The 15976-nt window shown below is 46.7% G+C and overlaps 1 protein-coding gene across 17 annotated transcripts in view; it reads right to left on the reverse strand.

The window, feature by feature from the left end:
- KALRN (kalirin RhoGEF kinase) overlaps positions 1-15976 on the reverse strand; it is a 656901-nt gene that overhangs the window by 105521 nt on the left and 535404 nt on the right. For 7 of the 17 annotated variants that reach the window (XM_055315808.1, XM_055315809.1, XM_055315814.1 and 4 more), the window contains exon 1: positions 13291-13491. The exons of the other annotated variants lie outside the window; for them this stretch is intronic. In XM_055315808.1, coding sequence (XP_055171783.1) covers positions 13291-13375 — 85 coding nt within the window. In that variant the 5' untranslated portion in view covers positions 13376-13491. Of the gene's footprint in view, positions 1-13290; positions 13492-15976 lie in introns of those variants that run through there. 17 annotated transcript variants of the gene reach the window in all.

The raw sequence follows: 15976 nt of genomic DNA on the forward strand, positions 1-15976 counted from the left end.
TCTGCTCACCTTTCCTTTTAACCCCTACACACATACACACCCCCACCCCCACCCCGAGAACAGTCTAGCTCTGATTTTGCTCTTGCAGCCTAAGCTTGCGAGTTCTGGCAGAAGGTCACGGTTAAATTTAGACCTGACCACCTCACTGGGAATGGGCTGGGAAACTGGCTGTTTGAAGAGATCCATAGACACTCTGGTAGAGCTGGCTGCTGCTACTCTAAAATGGAAACACTATTTGGTGGTTAGGATCTTAGGTGAATTGTGAAGGGAGTAGAATTTCCTGACCATGGCATGCACACACACACACACACACACACACACACACACACAAAGGGACCTAAAAATTAGAAAGGCTGAAAAAAATTTCAAAAGGTTGTTGAGGTCTTCCCCTGCTTTCATACAGAATCCAAGTAAACAGATATTTTTTAAATCCCTTTGTGAAATGGGAATTGGAAAAGATCTCAGAGTCCTCTGAGAACAGTGCCCCACATGTTGTAGAGTCAAGTCCACAACGCTGCCAAGAGAGGGTCACTTGGCCTCAGTGGAGTCCTGCCAGCAGGCCCAATCAGTGCAGTATCACTGCAGGAGGCGGCCGCGGTGGACGACAATGCTTCAGACCATCATGGAGAGCCCAATGTGTGGAATGGCAAATGGGAATCCGGCCCCTTTAGCTGGATTCTGGGGTCAAAATATATAGGAAGTGGGGCTCTGGTCACAGGATGACAGCTCCCCAGGTCATGAATTAGGAAGTGAGGCCCTCAGCAATGATCCCTTATGGACACAGTACATGTTCCTCTGGTGCCTGGGGACCAAAGAATGGCACATGAGCCCTTGAAGCCAGCCAGCTTCAAGTAAGGTACCAAAAACAAGAACTCTAGAAAACTGGCCTCATGCTTCTTTTACTCTATTTCCCTTGTGTTCTCCTATAATGTAGCAAAAACTTTTCGGAAAGACTCTTTAAACTTGGTCCAGAATGCAAATAATATCTGTTTGGGGAGCAGAAGCATGGTAGTAACAAGACTTTCGGTACCTATGTTAGTTCCTCAGATAGGATTCCTATTGTCCTAACGTAAATTCCACTTCCACTCCCAACAGATATTTTCATACATGCTCTGAGAACACTTGGAACAATCTATGTGACATCTCTTGTCCCCTCTACACTGTGGTTTATGAGGGCAGTGCCATGTCCACTTTGTTCACTAGCTATGATTCCTGACTATCCCCCAGTCCTGTAGGAGTCATAAATGACTTGTCCAGGAGACCTTAGATACTGTGGTAGCCACAGATATCATGGAGACCCGATTAGATCAGAGCACCCTGGCTATCGGGCCTGGCCTCAGATCAACCTAACCTTCCATTTTGCTTGGAAGGTCACAGGAAGGCCCCTTGAGATATCTCAAGACGGTCCCATGTATTGGCTAGTCTTGCTTGGAGACTTGAGGCCGACGGGGCAGACCCTGATTTCACTAGAGGCAGCAGGAGGACCCAGCCTTCAGTTCTACATTCTGGGAATCCAGCTGCGATTTCAGCGCAGCAAAGTTCCCCTAGAATCCCTCCAGACATTGAGAAACAGTAGACGTAAGTAGACACCGTGGGCAGGTTTCTACAGGAGCCAATCTAGACTGAGCGGCTAGGACACGGTTCTAGGAGCCTAAGAGTGATTTCTGATTCACTGGGTTCCTCAACTCTTAGATTCCCTCCAAAGAGCTGGATCTCCTCTCAGACTTGACCTAGTGCTTCTACCCTCTCCGTGCCCCAAGACAAAAGGGCAGGGCTCTTCTACATTTCACCGTCTCTTCTACAAAAATACAAGCAATATGCCACAGACAGAGCGGTATCATTTATAAATCACCAGCTGACCCCTGAGGTAAGTAACTTCTCTTTTCCAAAGTGCTCTTCTCATGGGTACAACGGAGATCTTCATGGTCTGAGGTGGTGTAAAATTCTAGTGTTCCATGACCAAGGACAAGCTATATACACGGCGGTCTCTAGACACACAGGGAAATGATCCCCGTACCGTGGATAGCACTGTGCTCAGCCAGGCACCTGGTGATGGCCCAGGAGGACAAAAATTGGGATCACAAACGCTGCTCAGGATGACACAATTGGGCACTCACACATCATTCAGCCAAAGGACAAAATGAAGCCTGCCCGCGTTCAGCCAGGAGCTCCGCGCACCCTCCTAGTGGCACCTCTACGTCTCTGTCCTGTCCACCCTGCCACACTTCCCGTCCTCTCCCTCAGACTCCGGGCACCTGCTGGCCAGCAACGCTCATGTCGCTCATGTCGCATGAAGGAGCAGGACCGGGGGAGTCAGCTGGCCGAGGGGCGGGGGGTGGGAGAGGTGGTGGCGCGCTCTTCCTGTCCAGTACTGTGTCGGGATCTTCCCGCCTCGTGTGCCTGGAGGCCAGCCTGTCTGAGCTCTGGTGGAGAACTTGCAGTTTGGTCCCTGTTTCCTCACAAACTCTGTCCCTCCGAAATGAAAATACGTAACTGCCTCCCTTAAAAGTTGAGGAGGCCCGTGGGCATCTTTGGGCATCAGAGGGACTGCATTCTCTTGGAATTATGGAGGTGGCTGGGAGGAGGGCCTAGGACTGGCCCCGGGGATGGGATGGAAACCTTTTACTCCGGCATGTCAGTGTATTATGGACTTCAAGCTCTCAGCTCTGTCCAATCGAAGTAGAGCACGAACCATAAATGTGAGCCACATCAGGGAGCCTGACACAGGGCTCCATTCCAGGACCTTGGGATCATGACCCAAGCTGAAGGCAAATGCTTAACTGACTGAGCCACCCAGGTGCCCCTATATAATATTTTATATAACTTTTATATAATTTAAAATGTTCTAATTGTCATATAAAAAAGAATAGGTGCAATTAAATTTTAATATATTGTATTTAACCCAACATCTCCAAAATATTATCATTTCAATAAACAATCGATATGCAAATTATTGAGATTCCCATACAATGGGTTTTTTTTTTTGTACTAAATCTTTGAAATCTGGTATGAAATTCATACCTATAGCATATCTCAATTTGGACTAGCTTCATTTCAAGTCTTCAAGAGCCACATAAGGCTAATGGCTACAGTATTGGGCAACACAGCTCTAGAAGGCAGGTGACCTGCTTTGCTCTGTGGTCCCCTGCACGTCCACATTGCTTTGCTCTCACTATGTACTCAGTCCTTCAAAAACCCCTTCTCACTCTTTAGGGCCTAGAGAGAACCTTGTATCTCCTGAGAAGTCCTCCCAGATCACCCTAGGCCACTGTGTTCCCATGAGATTTTGCATAATTATTTTAGTCAGCAGTCAGGTAGGACCTTGGAGTATCTTTCCTCTTATTGTCTTCAGCAACTATTCCCCTCCTCCCATTTTTTTTGCTATTATTTCCTGTTTCATATTTATGGAGCAGCTCCCAAGCTGGACTGCAAGATTCTCAAGGGGATGAAAACATTTTAAATTCTCTACTGTCACTAGTCCAATACCTGCCACATGGTGTTCAAATATTTGGAGGTTGATACAAGAAATGTATCTCATATGATGAAGGAGCTAATGAAATCATTTGAATGTGACAGTTGGCACAGTTCCATGGAGACTTCTATATACTTGTTGATGCTAACAATAATCTAACGTTACCTAGAACTTGCCACATGCCAGTTCTAAGCAGTTTACATATGTCAACCCATCTAAGCCTTGTAGGAAGCCCAAGACTAGATTCCTTGATCATCTGCATTTTCCAGATGAGGCAAATGAACCAAAGACTTTATACAACTTGTACAAGGTCACACAGATAACGTAGCAGGGCTAGGATTCAAATTCATCTTGGCTCCAGAGTCCAAGCTCTTAATCATCATGATATATTGCCTCTCAATCCAGCACAAACACAAAATATATTTGTTCCAACTTGCATATCAGTATGTAGCCTATGAATCAAAGGCTCTCAGCCAGGGTGTTTCCTTATATAAAAAGAATTAAGTTAATTCAGAAAATGTAAACAGAAGCAAACAACAGGAGAGACATGAAATTCCTGGTACCAGAGGATGTTTCTCATAAATCCTCTTAAAACAAAGAACAGTACACTCTTCCTTTCAAAGGGTGTGAAATGGGAGGTTTCACTGGCCAAAAAGTAAGTTGTGTAATTCTGGATGTTCTTTGATTCAGAAACTCCGTTTCTAGGGATTTATCCTAAGGATGTAATGATGGGTGTGTGCCAAGACTTAGCTCTAAGACTGGTCATTACAGTATTGCTTATAGTAGCCAAAATTAGAAACAACCAAAAATAGATTGAAAATTAAAACAAAAACATTTATGCATGGTAAAATTTTGCATCTCCTGGTATGCTGATAAACCAGCTCTTTGACTAAAACAAAGAAAACCCCACAAGCCTTGATTTGTAGGGTCTGGTGACTTCTCCACCATGGCTCATCTCAAGCTACCAATGGTTTAACCAACCCACTCTCAAAACCCTAAATATTTAATAATCCCAACCTGAGCAGGGCTGGCTCCAGCATTATACTGAAGGCATAGAGAAAAATGTTGAAGAAGTTGTTCAAAATATAATATGAAGAATGTTTATAACACTACTATGTCATATTTCTGGGAAAAGAAATATACATGGAAAAAAAAGATTAAGAGGATTATTCAAAATGTTACTATGGCTCTCTCCAGATAATGAAATTTTATTTTCATTTATTTGTATTTCTAAATGCTTTCCCAATGTTTATATATGATTTTGCTTGGCAAAAAAAAAAAAAATCAACACACTCTTTCCCAGTTGCAATACTTTTAAAATGACCATTTTCAAAGGTATATCTCAAGGAAGGAAGGAAAGAAGGAAGGAAGGAAGGAAAGAGACAGGGGAGAGGAGAGAAGAAAAATCCCTAGGAGTGAAAGCAACTGCATGAGCAATCAGAAGTTGAGGAGAGAAGGAGTGAGTGGGGCAAAATGTGCCCTTGCCACAGTGCATACTGATCTTCTAGAGAATAAATCACACCTCTCTGGTGGGGTAGGTAAACCATACATCCTGAGGAAAGGAAAGTGGGGATGTAGGGAGTGAACACATGTAAGCCCCAGGACAAGGTTCAGTCTGCTGTAGAATCTGGTTCTGGAAAGATCTATTTCTTTACCCAAGGCTCATCCTCATCCCTTTTCACTAACCTTTAAACCATTATATGAAATCAATACTAACAATTGTCTGCACTGAAACACTTTGCAGCCATTAAAAATACACTGGAGGGGTACCTGGGTGGCTCAGTTGGTTGAGCTTCTGACTCTTGGTGTAGACTTGGGTCATGATCTCAGGGTCGTGAGGTGGAGCCCCAAGTCAGACTCTGTGCTCAGGGAGGACTCTCTCTCTCCTTCCCCCTTTGCTCCACCCTCCCTGCCCCCGCCACAGTCATCAAATAAAAAAATAAAAATAAAATACACACAAACATATGCACACATACATTGGAAATGCCTCTACCTGGGAAGATGTTCAAAAGATTAAATGAAATCAGATTATAAAGCAGTCTGTAAAATAAAAATAAAATACTCCATTTATTAAGGGGATAAATGTATAGAAAAGGACATACTAAATAGTGAAGTAAGTTGTCTCTAGGCAGTTAGAATTATACTGCAAAGGTTACACTTTTATGGTCTTTTTGTTTGTCTAACTTCTGATTTTTTTTCTGTAGTCAGCTTTAAGAGTAACGGGGAAAACAAATATAAAAGCAAAAAAGTCTAAAACAGGAAGAAGGATGCCTTCTTCCCTTACTGGACCCTCGGGGGCTGTAAAGCTCATGGAAACTGTAGGGGATTCCTAACTCCTACCCCTGTCTGACAAGTGAAAGTGTGTCAGCCCGGGGCCTCCCCCACTGCTCAAAGCAAGAATCCCCAGGGAAGCAGGACATCTTCAGTTATAGAGAGCTTTTGCAGGAGCTGGGGGAAGGGCAGTGGTAGGTCGAGAGAGGAGAGAAAAAGAGCAAACAAACAAAAAAAAGCAAGTCACGTGGAGGGCTTGTTAAAACGACTGCTGGGTCTGAGTCAATGGGGCCAAGGATCTGCATTTCTAGTATGTTCCCCAGGGACACCTTCAAGAATTTCTGTTCTAAGTCGAGAGAAAAGAGAAAGAGGCACTGCAGGGTTGTGAGCCTGAGATCCAAAATTTGTGCAAAAGTGGAGTGTTTGCAATTCTTTTTTTTTTTTAAAGATTTAATTATTTATTTTAGAGAGGCAGCGAGCGTGCAAGCGTGTGCACGAGCATGGGGAGGTGGGGGCACAGTGGAGCAGAAGAAGAGAATCTCAAGCAGACTCCCCACTGAGCACAGATGCAGGGCTCCACATTGGGCTCTACCTGGGGCTCGATCTTACCACCCTGAGACCATGACCTGAACCAAAATCAAGTGTTGAATGCTTGACCAATTGAGCCACCCAGGCGCCCCTGCAATTCTTTTTAACAGTGAGGCTTGGTTCCCCGTGGAGTGGGGAGCAATATGGAGGTTCTAAGGCAGGAGGGCACAAACGGGGAGTGTCCTGAGAGCCTGTTACAATCAGGTGCCACGCGCGGTTACAACTAACCCCGCCCCAAGGAAAGCAGATACCTAGAAACAGAAATGTTTGAGGAGATCCTGTTTCAATCTAGCAGTAGAAGGGGTTTCCCTTCCTTTCAACTTGACAGTTTCCTCACTGTGGTCACCAGGAAAGTGAGAAAAATGTTGAAGAACGTGTTCTATAACTCTGATCTTTGCTCTTTTACCTGGCTGAAGCCAACCTGGCAGCCTTCTTGCTGTCTCACAGGTATGACCAGGGCTCCCCTCCTTCCAGGAGGTACAACACAAAAGGTTGCCCGTCAACCAGGAAAGATATTCTTCAGTGACTACTGAGCACACCCAGTGGGAGAGCCAAGCTACCCAAGTCTCCCATCTACAAGGGATACCAAGATACTGGCCAAACCTCAGAACCTTGAGGGCTGCTGTGGGCAGCAGGTGGTGATTTTTATCTAGACAAAAACAGCCAAAAGCAGCCCAGCAAAGCTTTGCAGATGATGAATATGCAATAAATGTTGGCTGGAGTGAATAGAAAAACACGCATCAATAGATTGTTAGCGAAAAATCAAAGGGCAGCCAAGAAGAAGTGATGTGTTTTTATAGAAGACGTGTTCTCAGGATCTGAACTTTAATACCGGTGTAGTTATGCCTCAATTCTCTTACCTTGTGTTTTCCCTCAGAGAAGAATAACTCAGGGATGTTTAAGATTTCTTGCCAGTATCCTCTTTGGAATATTCTTTAATGTAACACGTAGAGATTGTAATACTAGGAATGTTACGTGTTTCTTTTTTAAATTGGTTTAATAAAAAAGAAGAAGGAAATCTCTACCGTATTTCTAGACCACAGACTTTCTTCCCCCACAGTGACAATGCCACAGAATTGAGGCACGGTTGACCATGGTTTGAACCAAGACCATTAAATTGCTTAGGAACATAGATTTACAGTATTGCCATGCAGATAACCCACAAATATTTAGATGGGAGTCCCCTGAGGATGGGGTCTATATCTAGTATTACGATTACTGTTACCATTAGTAGCTACCTTTTAAAAAAAGACTTTCTATGCCTGGTGCTATGCTAAGCCCCTTACATGCATTACCTTAGCTAATCTTCACAACAGCCAAATGGGGTCAGCACCATTATGACTCCCATCCATCCTCCCCAGTACCTAGTGTGGGGCTGGCAGGCAGTCAGCACATAAACATTTGTCAAATGAATTAAAACACTGTGTGTACATAAAAACCAACAACGTTCAAAGATAAAATGGTAGGAACGCATTTCATTGGTTCATTTCCACCTGAAAGGGTACATTCAAGAGATGGGATAAGAAAGAAAGGGGCGGGGGGGGGATGGGACTTGCTGGATTAAATTGAACCCAAGGGGAAAACATGAAAAGATATTCATTAAGAACATGTGCATGGGGGCACCTGAATGGCTCAGTGGTTGTGTGTCTGCCTTTGGCTTAGGTCGTGTTCCCGGTCTGGGGATCAAGTCCCACATCGGGCTCCCTCTGAGGAACCTGCTTCTCCCTCTGCCTATGTCTCTCTCTCTCTCCCTCTCTCTCATGTGTCTCATGAATAAATAAATAAAACCTTTAAAAACAAAACAAAACAAAAGAACATGTGCATAAGCCGCTCCGGGACAGCTTATGTGACAGTCTTTGCCTTCCGTGGTCTTCAGACGAAAGAACACTTCAAAGCAGACCAGGCAGGTCCAGTTCCAAAAGGCTCCCGGTAATGCAGTCACCCCCAGAACTACAGGTAATCCACAGTCAACACCTAAATTCCAGTTGAGGGATGGCCTCCACCCTTCTCAGCTGGAGCGACCTGGTCTGTGCCCATAGTAGGAGAAACCACGTGCCCAGAAGACAATAATGGATTGAGGAAAGAGTACAGGAAAAAGGCTCAATTCTGATCTGCTACTAAGTGGCTGTATCTCAGTTTCCTCCTCCATAAAGGAAGTTCTATTAAGTGATCTAGAGATTTTGTCCCTTCTGTTTGAGAAGCCCTCCCTTGGGTTTCAGATCCATGCTTTTTCTAGGACCTTCCTTCAGGAAAAGTCTGGGGTTTGGTCTGAAGGAAAGGACAGGCCATGTAGCCATTCACTCACTGGAGGAGGAGCAGCTCTTCGAAGGACGAGGAGTATCTTCAGGGCAGAAGAGAACAGCATCAAGATTCTCAAGTGGAATGATCATGAAGGAGAATATCAAAAACAGCTCTCCAGTGAAGACAGGACTACCATAGGGGGCTCAGAAGTGAACCCCCAATGTTCGCTTTTATTTTTTAACTTTAAAATCATTTTGTGGGATGCCTGAGTGGCTCAGTGGTTGAGCATCTGCCTTCGGTTCAGGGTGTGATCCCAGAGTCCCAGGATCGAGTCCCGCATTGAGTTCCTTGCATGGAGCCTGCTTCTCCTGTCTCTGCCTCTTTCTGTATCTCTCATGAATAAATAAATAAAATCTTCATAAAAAAATAAAATCATTTTGCATAAGAGTACAGATTCAGGGTTTGAATTTCTACCTATTTATCCCATGTTAGGACTTCCAAACTGTAGCACATGGAGCCACGGGGGTGATACCTCCAGCATCATCGGTGAGTCTAAGACCTACAGCTATACCAGAGGAGGGACATTTGGCTTCTGTTTCCAATTTCCACCTCATCCCACCAAGCCCATACACTCACTCCCATTTCTACAGGGACACTCCAACTGGCAGTCAGTACTATTATCCCAGAAATAAGTGATATCCTTCTTGCTATTCCCTAGTCAGAGAGTCAGATAGGGGAAAGGAAACAGGATTTGGGTTGGGGACAGTAGGTGTGTGTGGTAATTCTCCCCACATTAGCATATCTCCCCAGGAGGCAGAAAAACCAGGAGATACACTGGAAAAACCTACATGCTAAATGGCGGTTTCCGTTTTCTTCGTGGTACACGCACATCCTGGAAGATGAAGAAATTCAAGGGTGTGTGCATTAAGATTCCCAAGGATTTTGTACCTTGAGTGGTGAATTAAGTCACTAATAGTGAACGTCACAAGAGCTTCTCTTTGAGGTTACTAGCACCTTTCTAGAGGAACTTGATGTCATACTTTCACACGTTAAAATCAGTTTATAAAATGAGCTGTATTAATTTATAGGCCAAAGAAGAGACATTCACTTCGAGTCATAAGGTCCCTGAGTAGTGATTCTGGGAAAAGGTAGGAAAAAAAAAGAGAGCTTACAGATGAGGATGACTTGGGATGCCCCGTAAAGCCCCATGGCCCTTACCCAGAGCCCATGATGTCAGAGTCAAGCTGGAACCCAATGGCCCCTGTGGTGAAAAAGCCATGGGAATGGGATCCCAGCACCTCCCCTCTAAGCTGATTCAGTGTGGTTAGGTCACCACTCCTTCCTCTCTTTACCTCTGACTCAGACTCTTGAACCGGGCACTTGTCGTGTAAATGGGAACACGCAATGGCACGTGGCCTCGAGAGGCAGGGACAGAGGTACAGTAGTAAACAATGTAATGAATCCTGTGCACACTGTGGACATGCAGAGGTGGACAGTAATCAGAAAGGGTTTCCCAGAAGGGACTTTGGTCGACATACCCCAAGTTAATTACGCCTGAAGTGGACTAGAACACGAGAGGCTCTAACACTGGCTTCCACCTAGCAAGGTCAGAAAAGTTTCTGGGTTCCGTGCTTTTTAAAAATTTAAGACAACTGAGGAAGCATCCAGGGCTGACCCAGTTCTTCAGGCTTAAGGGAAAGTCTAAGTAGCCAGAGCGACACCAAAACTTCCCACAAAGCATGACATCAGTGATTAATCAGCCTTCAGACACATGCACATGCTATCAGCTCATGCGTGGCTCTTTTCCCCTTGTAAAAAGGCAGCTCTAAATGTATTTGTTGTCTTTCTTCCTTTTCACCTGATCTCTATTTCCATCCCACCTTGGGTTTTCAGTTTTCCTGCCCTAAGAAATCCATTTCAGGGTAGGCAAGAAAGATCACCTCCCATCAAACCCCTTTACCATCCTCATACTCAACAGAACCCCAAAATTGGAAGAGACAGTAGATAGTTGCTCTTCTCACTTTTCCAAATCAAAAGACAGGCTCTGCTAATTACACCCCCATTTTTCTCAAATATGATATTTAAAGGCCACCCAGGTAACTTTACTAAAACCTTGACTCTTACCCTTGGGCTAACAGCTACAACCACTTCAGATTCACCAGTAAGTAAGTCTAGGACACCTCACTTGGCTTTGGGCTGGTCAAAAATAACCAGAATGTTCCACTTCCTCTTTATCTCAGACTGTAGAAGGACTTTTCTTAGACTTTCCTCCATCCTTTGAATTCTGAGTGACCGGAAGCTGGTTGGGGAAGGCCCCTTGACCTAGGAACCAGAGTCGTGGGTTCCGACCCACTAGCTTCAGAGTGCAGCTCCTGGAGCCGCAGGGGGAGAGAGGGAGGCCAAATAGCCAGCTGCCTTTATTGAAAAGGGCAAGCTGCCTTTCAATTGTATGAAGTCTGTACAACCAGAGAAACTGGTTCAACTGAAAAGAGAGGCCAACAGTCCCTGGCAGCGCTGCCCTCCGCTCTAGCCAGCCTCTCAGACTTCCCCGCGCCCTTCTACGTGTTGCAATTGGGCAAGTTTCTTTCCAGAGTCCGCGGGGCTCTGGGCAAGATGCTCAAGACCTTATCTTTGCAATCTGCTTCTGAATAGAAGAGATAACTCCAGTCTGGGTGGAGACTCAGACCTCTCTTTCCTGCTAGAGCAAACCTAGAGAGTCCCGGGTAGCCCCATCCTGCAGATAGGATGGCCCTGCCCAGCCGAGGCCAGCAGTTCTTTAAAGGGTAGCTAACTCACCCCGCCCACGCCCCATCACCCGCAGATTGGAGCTCCAGCTTGCCAAATCCACGGCTCACATCTGGGAAGGAGTAAGGAGGAAAGCGGGAGAAGGGGACAAGGCACCCACCTCCATCACTTTCCTTTTCATTTTTAAGCTGTGTTCATTGTCTGTTACTCCCTCCAATCCCCAGCTGAGGGTCACTGTTCCCCTCCTGCTCTGGCCCTCACGACACCCCCTTTCCTCCCAGGGCTCCTCTGCGAGCCACAGAGCCTGCAGCTGTGGCTTTCCCAGTCCTGCAGGCAGGAGGCGGGCTCTCCCCCTCCCCACCCAGCACCCCCCCCCCCCCCCCGACCTCCTGGGCCCCGAGCGGGAGGGGCAGCCAGGGCCATCCACCAAGCCAAGGCCCCAGAGACCCCAGGAGAATTCCTCTGCAGGCAAACTGGGCTGCCACACAGCTGGGTTCAAGCAGGCAGCTTCAGGGGCTTTAGAAAAGCACTGCCCACAGTCCCCGAATTCTGCTTTTAACAGGAAACGGGCTCCCAAGAAGTCCTACTGGGAAACCCTTCACCAAGAAAGCAGCACAGCCCTTGGAGCAATCCCACCCACTCAGATTCCCCTTGGCCATCATTTCCTGCTTCCTCTCACTTTTAATGTCCCCTTCCTTTAGTTCCCAGGCTTGGTCTGGAATGTTTCTGAACCAGGCTTGGATTCTGGGGAGGGCCCCTGGCCCCCTAAGATTCCTCCTCCATCTGAATCTGGCTTCTAGAGCTGGCCGGCACGCTGGTCTAATTGCACCCACAGAGTGGAAGGCTACTGCTGGCACGGTGAGCCTAAAGACTTGCAAAAGGTCCTTCAGGTTTAATTAGTTTCTGTCGCCTTCTATCGGCTCAGGAAGAAGTTGTCAGGGCTCTGCTCTGTGTGGGCCGTGTGGATGAAGATGAAGCAGATTTATCAGTAACCCAGAGAGGAAGTTCCATCGGGACTTTGTTCGAGGAGGAAGAGGACGGACACTGGGGCACCGTAAATGGGAGGGGTGGGGGGACGTCCAACAGGTAAAATTTAAAAAGGGCAAATGTCCAGTGAGAGGCTATATTCTCACTTCCAACTGCCCTGGAGCAAGATGTGTCCTCTCCCCACCCTGCAAGCTGAAATGTTAGAGACTGGGACAGCCTGGGGAACCTGCGGGCACCCTGTCTAGGAAGGGCCCCATTTCTTTCTCAGGAGACTCTCCACAATGATCTCCTCCCTGCGAGCCTTCTCACCATCTTGTTTTGCAGGCCGATTTTGGGGAAGTTAGCTGCTTCCTGCCATCTCCCCGACAACAATAAAATTAGCAGAATAATTAAATACAGCCCTAATTGGGTGCACAGAGAGCTCTTGGTTAATTAATGAGCCGAGCTCCAGAGCCCAGGGCTGCAACCCCAGCCAGCGAGCCTGCGAGAAAGCCCAGGCGGGGGAAGAACTCCCAAAACTCCCGCTCCAGTCCCCAAAGAAAATTGTCACTTGGCAGAAATAGTTCCTAGTGTAGACACAAGTGTCAAACACATTCCTATAGCTAGGAGTCACTCGTCAATCCCTCCACGGAGATCCATATGTAAATGAGAGCAGGGAAGGGCCCCTGGGGCCACCGCAGGGACACACAGCTCCGGGGGGGGGGCCCGGGGGGCCCGGGAGGGGGCCTGCCCCCAACCTCCCCATCACCCCTCATCCCTCCCCAACCCTCTCCCCTCCCCCCTGCCCTGCAGCCCGGCGTCCTGACTTCCAAAGTCGCTGACAAGTAAGTAACTGCGATGCAAATACGCTCGGCATCCACGCTGGGGCGACCCACGCCCACCCCCCCCGCCGCGCCCCTGCCCCCAGCCCCCAGCCCCGCACCCCTGCTCCGGGCCCCGCCGGCCCGGCTCTGCTGGCGGGAGGTGCAACGCGCACAGCCACTCACCCCTGCACGGGAGGCAACAGCAGCACCGGGCGAAGAGCCACCCCAGGGAGGGAGCGCGGGTGTAGGGCCGCTCGCCGCCCTTCATGCTGCCGCCCGCCCCCCGCGCTCCGGCATGGCCCGGGCCCGCGGGAAAGTCGAGCGCCGCGGCCGCCGGCCGGTCCCGGTGCCTCCGCCCGCGCAGCCCGCCGTCCGCTCCCTGCAGCGCCGCCGCCGGGGGCCGGGAGCCCGGGCCACTCGGGGGCGGGGCGGGGGCGTGGCCAGGCCTTGGTGGGCGTGGCGGGGCCCGGGTGGGCGTGGCGCGGCAGGGGCGGGGCGCGGCAGGGGGCGGGGCTCCTAGTCCAGCTGTTCGCGAGTCCCGCGGGCGGTCGGGCCGCGGACCCAGGTGCGCGTGCGGGGCTCCCGGTGCGGCGCGCGCACAGCCTCCGGGCGCAGCAGGTGCTTCTCCGGGTGCGCGGCTTCCCCTGCTCGGCTTTGGCTTAACAACCAATTGGAGGACAAACATTATATGGTCTCATTCATTTGGGAATATTAAAAATAGTGAAAGGGAATAAAGGGGGGAATATAAAAAATAGTGAAAGGGAATAAAGGGAGGAATATAGGAAATAGTGAAAGGGAATAAAGGGAGGAATATAAAAATAGTGAAAGGGAATAAAGGGAGGAATATAAAAATAGTGAAAGGGAATAAAGGGGGAATATAAAAAATAGTGAAAGGAAATAAAGGGAGGAATATAAAAATAGTGAAAGGGAATAAAGGGAGGAATATAGAAAATAAAGGGAGGAATATAAAAATAGTGAAAGGGAATAAAGGAGGAATATAGAAAATAAAGGGAGGAATATAAAAATAGTGAAAGGGAATAAAGGGGGAATATAAAAATAGTGAAAGGGAATAAAGGTAGTAATATAAAATATAGTGAAAGGAAATAAAGGGAGGAATATAAAATATAGTGAAAGGGAATAAAGGAAGGAATATAAAAAATAGTGGAAGGGAATAAAGGGAAAGGAGAGAAAATGAGTGGGAAATATCAGAAAGGGAGACAGAACATGAGAGACTCCTAACTCTGGGAAAGGAACAAGGGGTGGTGGAAAGGGAGTGGGCGGGGGGTGGGAGTGACTGGGTGACGGGCACTGAGGGGGGCACTTGGGATGAACACTGGGTGTTATGCTATATGCTGGCAAATTGAACTCCATAAAATATATATATATATATATATATATATATATAAAATAAAGTCTACATTGTCCAAATTAAAAAAAAAACAAATTAAGGTTTGAAAAGAAGCAATTTTAAAGATAAGGAAAAGTTTAGTGAAAGTCACCATCTCTAACATGTTATGGCTGATTAGGTTATTAAGCTAGTATGTTCGGTTTTCTGTTGTGCGGTAACAGTGAGTAGACTATATTTTGGATATCTTTTTGCATGTATAAGTTTTCTGTCCATTCATTCAATAAATGTTTACTAAGGACCAAAACAAAAACAAAAACAAAAAACAACCAGACAAGGCCAAGGAGGGGGGAGAGGCACGGGGTCAGAAGGTTCAAGACTCCCGTAATGCTTTTTCTAACAGACTCACCCTCTCCTTCCCCTGGGTCTTGGAACCTGGACCCCCTCCTCTGCATTGAAAACATCTTCACTTAACTCTTTTTTTTCCCTCCTTTTAACGGTTACTGTTAATAATGAGTTCTTTATAGGCTTATGATTTATAGGCTCCCGGCCTACAAGCATGTTGCCCTCTGGATTGGAAATCATAAGCCCCAAATTTAAAACGGTATGACCTTAGGCAAGTCACTTCACTTTCCTGATTGTCAAATTCCTCATTTAAAAAATAAATTAAAAAGATTAAAAAATAAATAAATCAAAGAAGGAGAGAGAATTCTTATGTTACAGGATTGCTAATAGATTTGTAAAAGACATATGCATGAGAGTACCTGTTAGGGAGACATTTAATAGTTCCAAGTTGGGTGAATGCCTACTGAGAAACTCCAAACATCTTACTTATGGTGGAGGAAGGCTTCCATTGACCATCTCCCCAACCACACCCAGTGGGACGATCATTCCTTTGCTTAATTCCTAAGCTTTTCTTTTAAAAATATTTTTCATATGTCCCTTTCCACACTCACATCCCTCAACTTGCACCATGAGGCCCACCTGGATCACATCCACTGGGCTGTCTTATGAACCACTGTGTTCATCGCTCACAGGTCATCTCTTCCATTCCTTTGTGTCCAGACTTAGGAAAAAGGGGTTTCTGGAAACATATTGCACTCATAGAGAAGGCCCATTGGTCAGAAAAAAAGGAATTTTGTGAGAGGAATTTAAAAAACCAGAAGTTGAACACTCAGGTAACCAATTCCCACCTGCAAGAAAGACAGTCAGCGAACAAGCCTTTTGGGAATGATCAGGATTTGGGGCTTCCTTTTTCAATTTGACCCATGTTTAGAATCTATGTGTTGCAGCATTTGCCACATGGCTGGAACACAGTTGATGCTCGGGAAATAACAGTAGCACAACTTAATGAATAACAGTAGCTAACATATATTAAGCGTTTATCTGTGCCAAGCAGTTTCCTAATTCCTTTCTATGCGTTGACTCACTTGTGCACGCGCGCGCACACACACCAAATCCTTAAAAGGTAGGGTCCTCTTTTAGAACTGAGGGATTGAATGAATGAACCATAATGAGGCTTTA

The sequence above is a fragment of the Nyctereutes procyonoides genome, unplaced genomic scaffold (assembly GCF_905146905.1).
Source record: "Nyctereutes procyonoides isolate TBG_1078 unplaced genomic scaffold, NYPRO_anot_genome, whole genome shotgun sequence".
In the NCBI taxonomy this organism is placed as follows: Eukaryota; Metazoa; Chordata; class Mammalia; order Carnivora; family Canidae; genus Nyctereutes; species Nyctereutes procyonoides.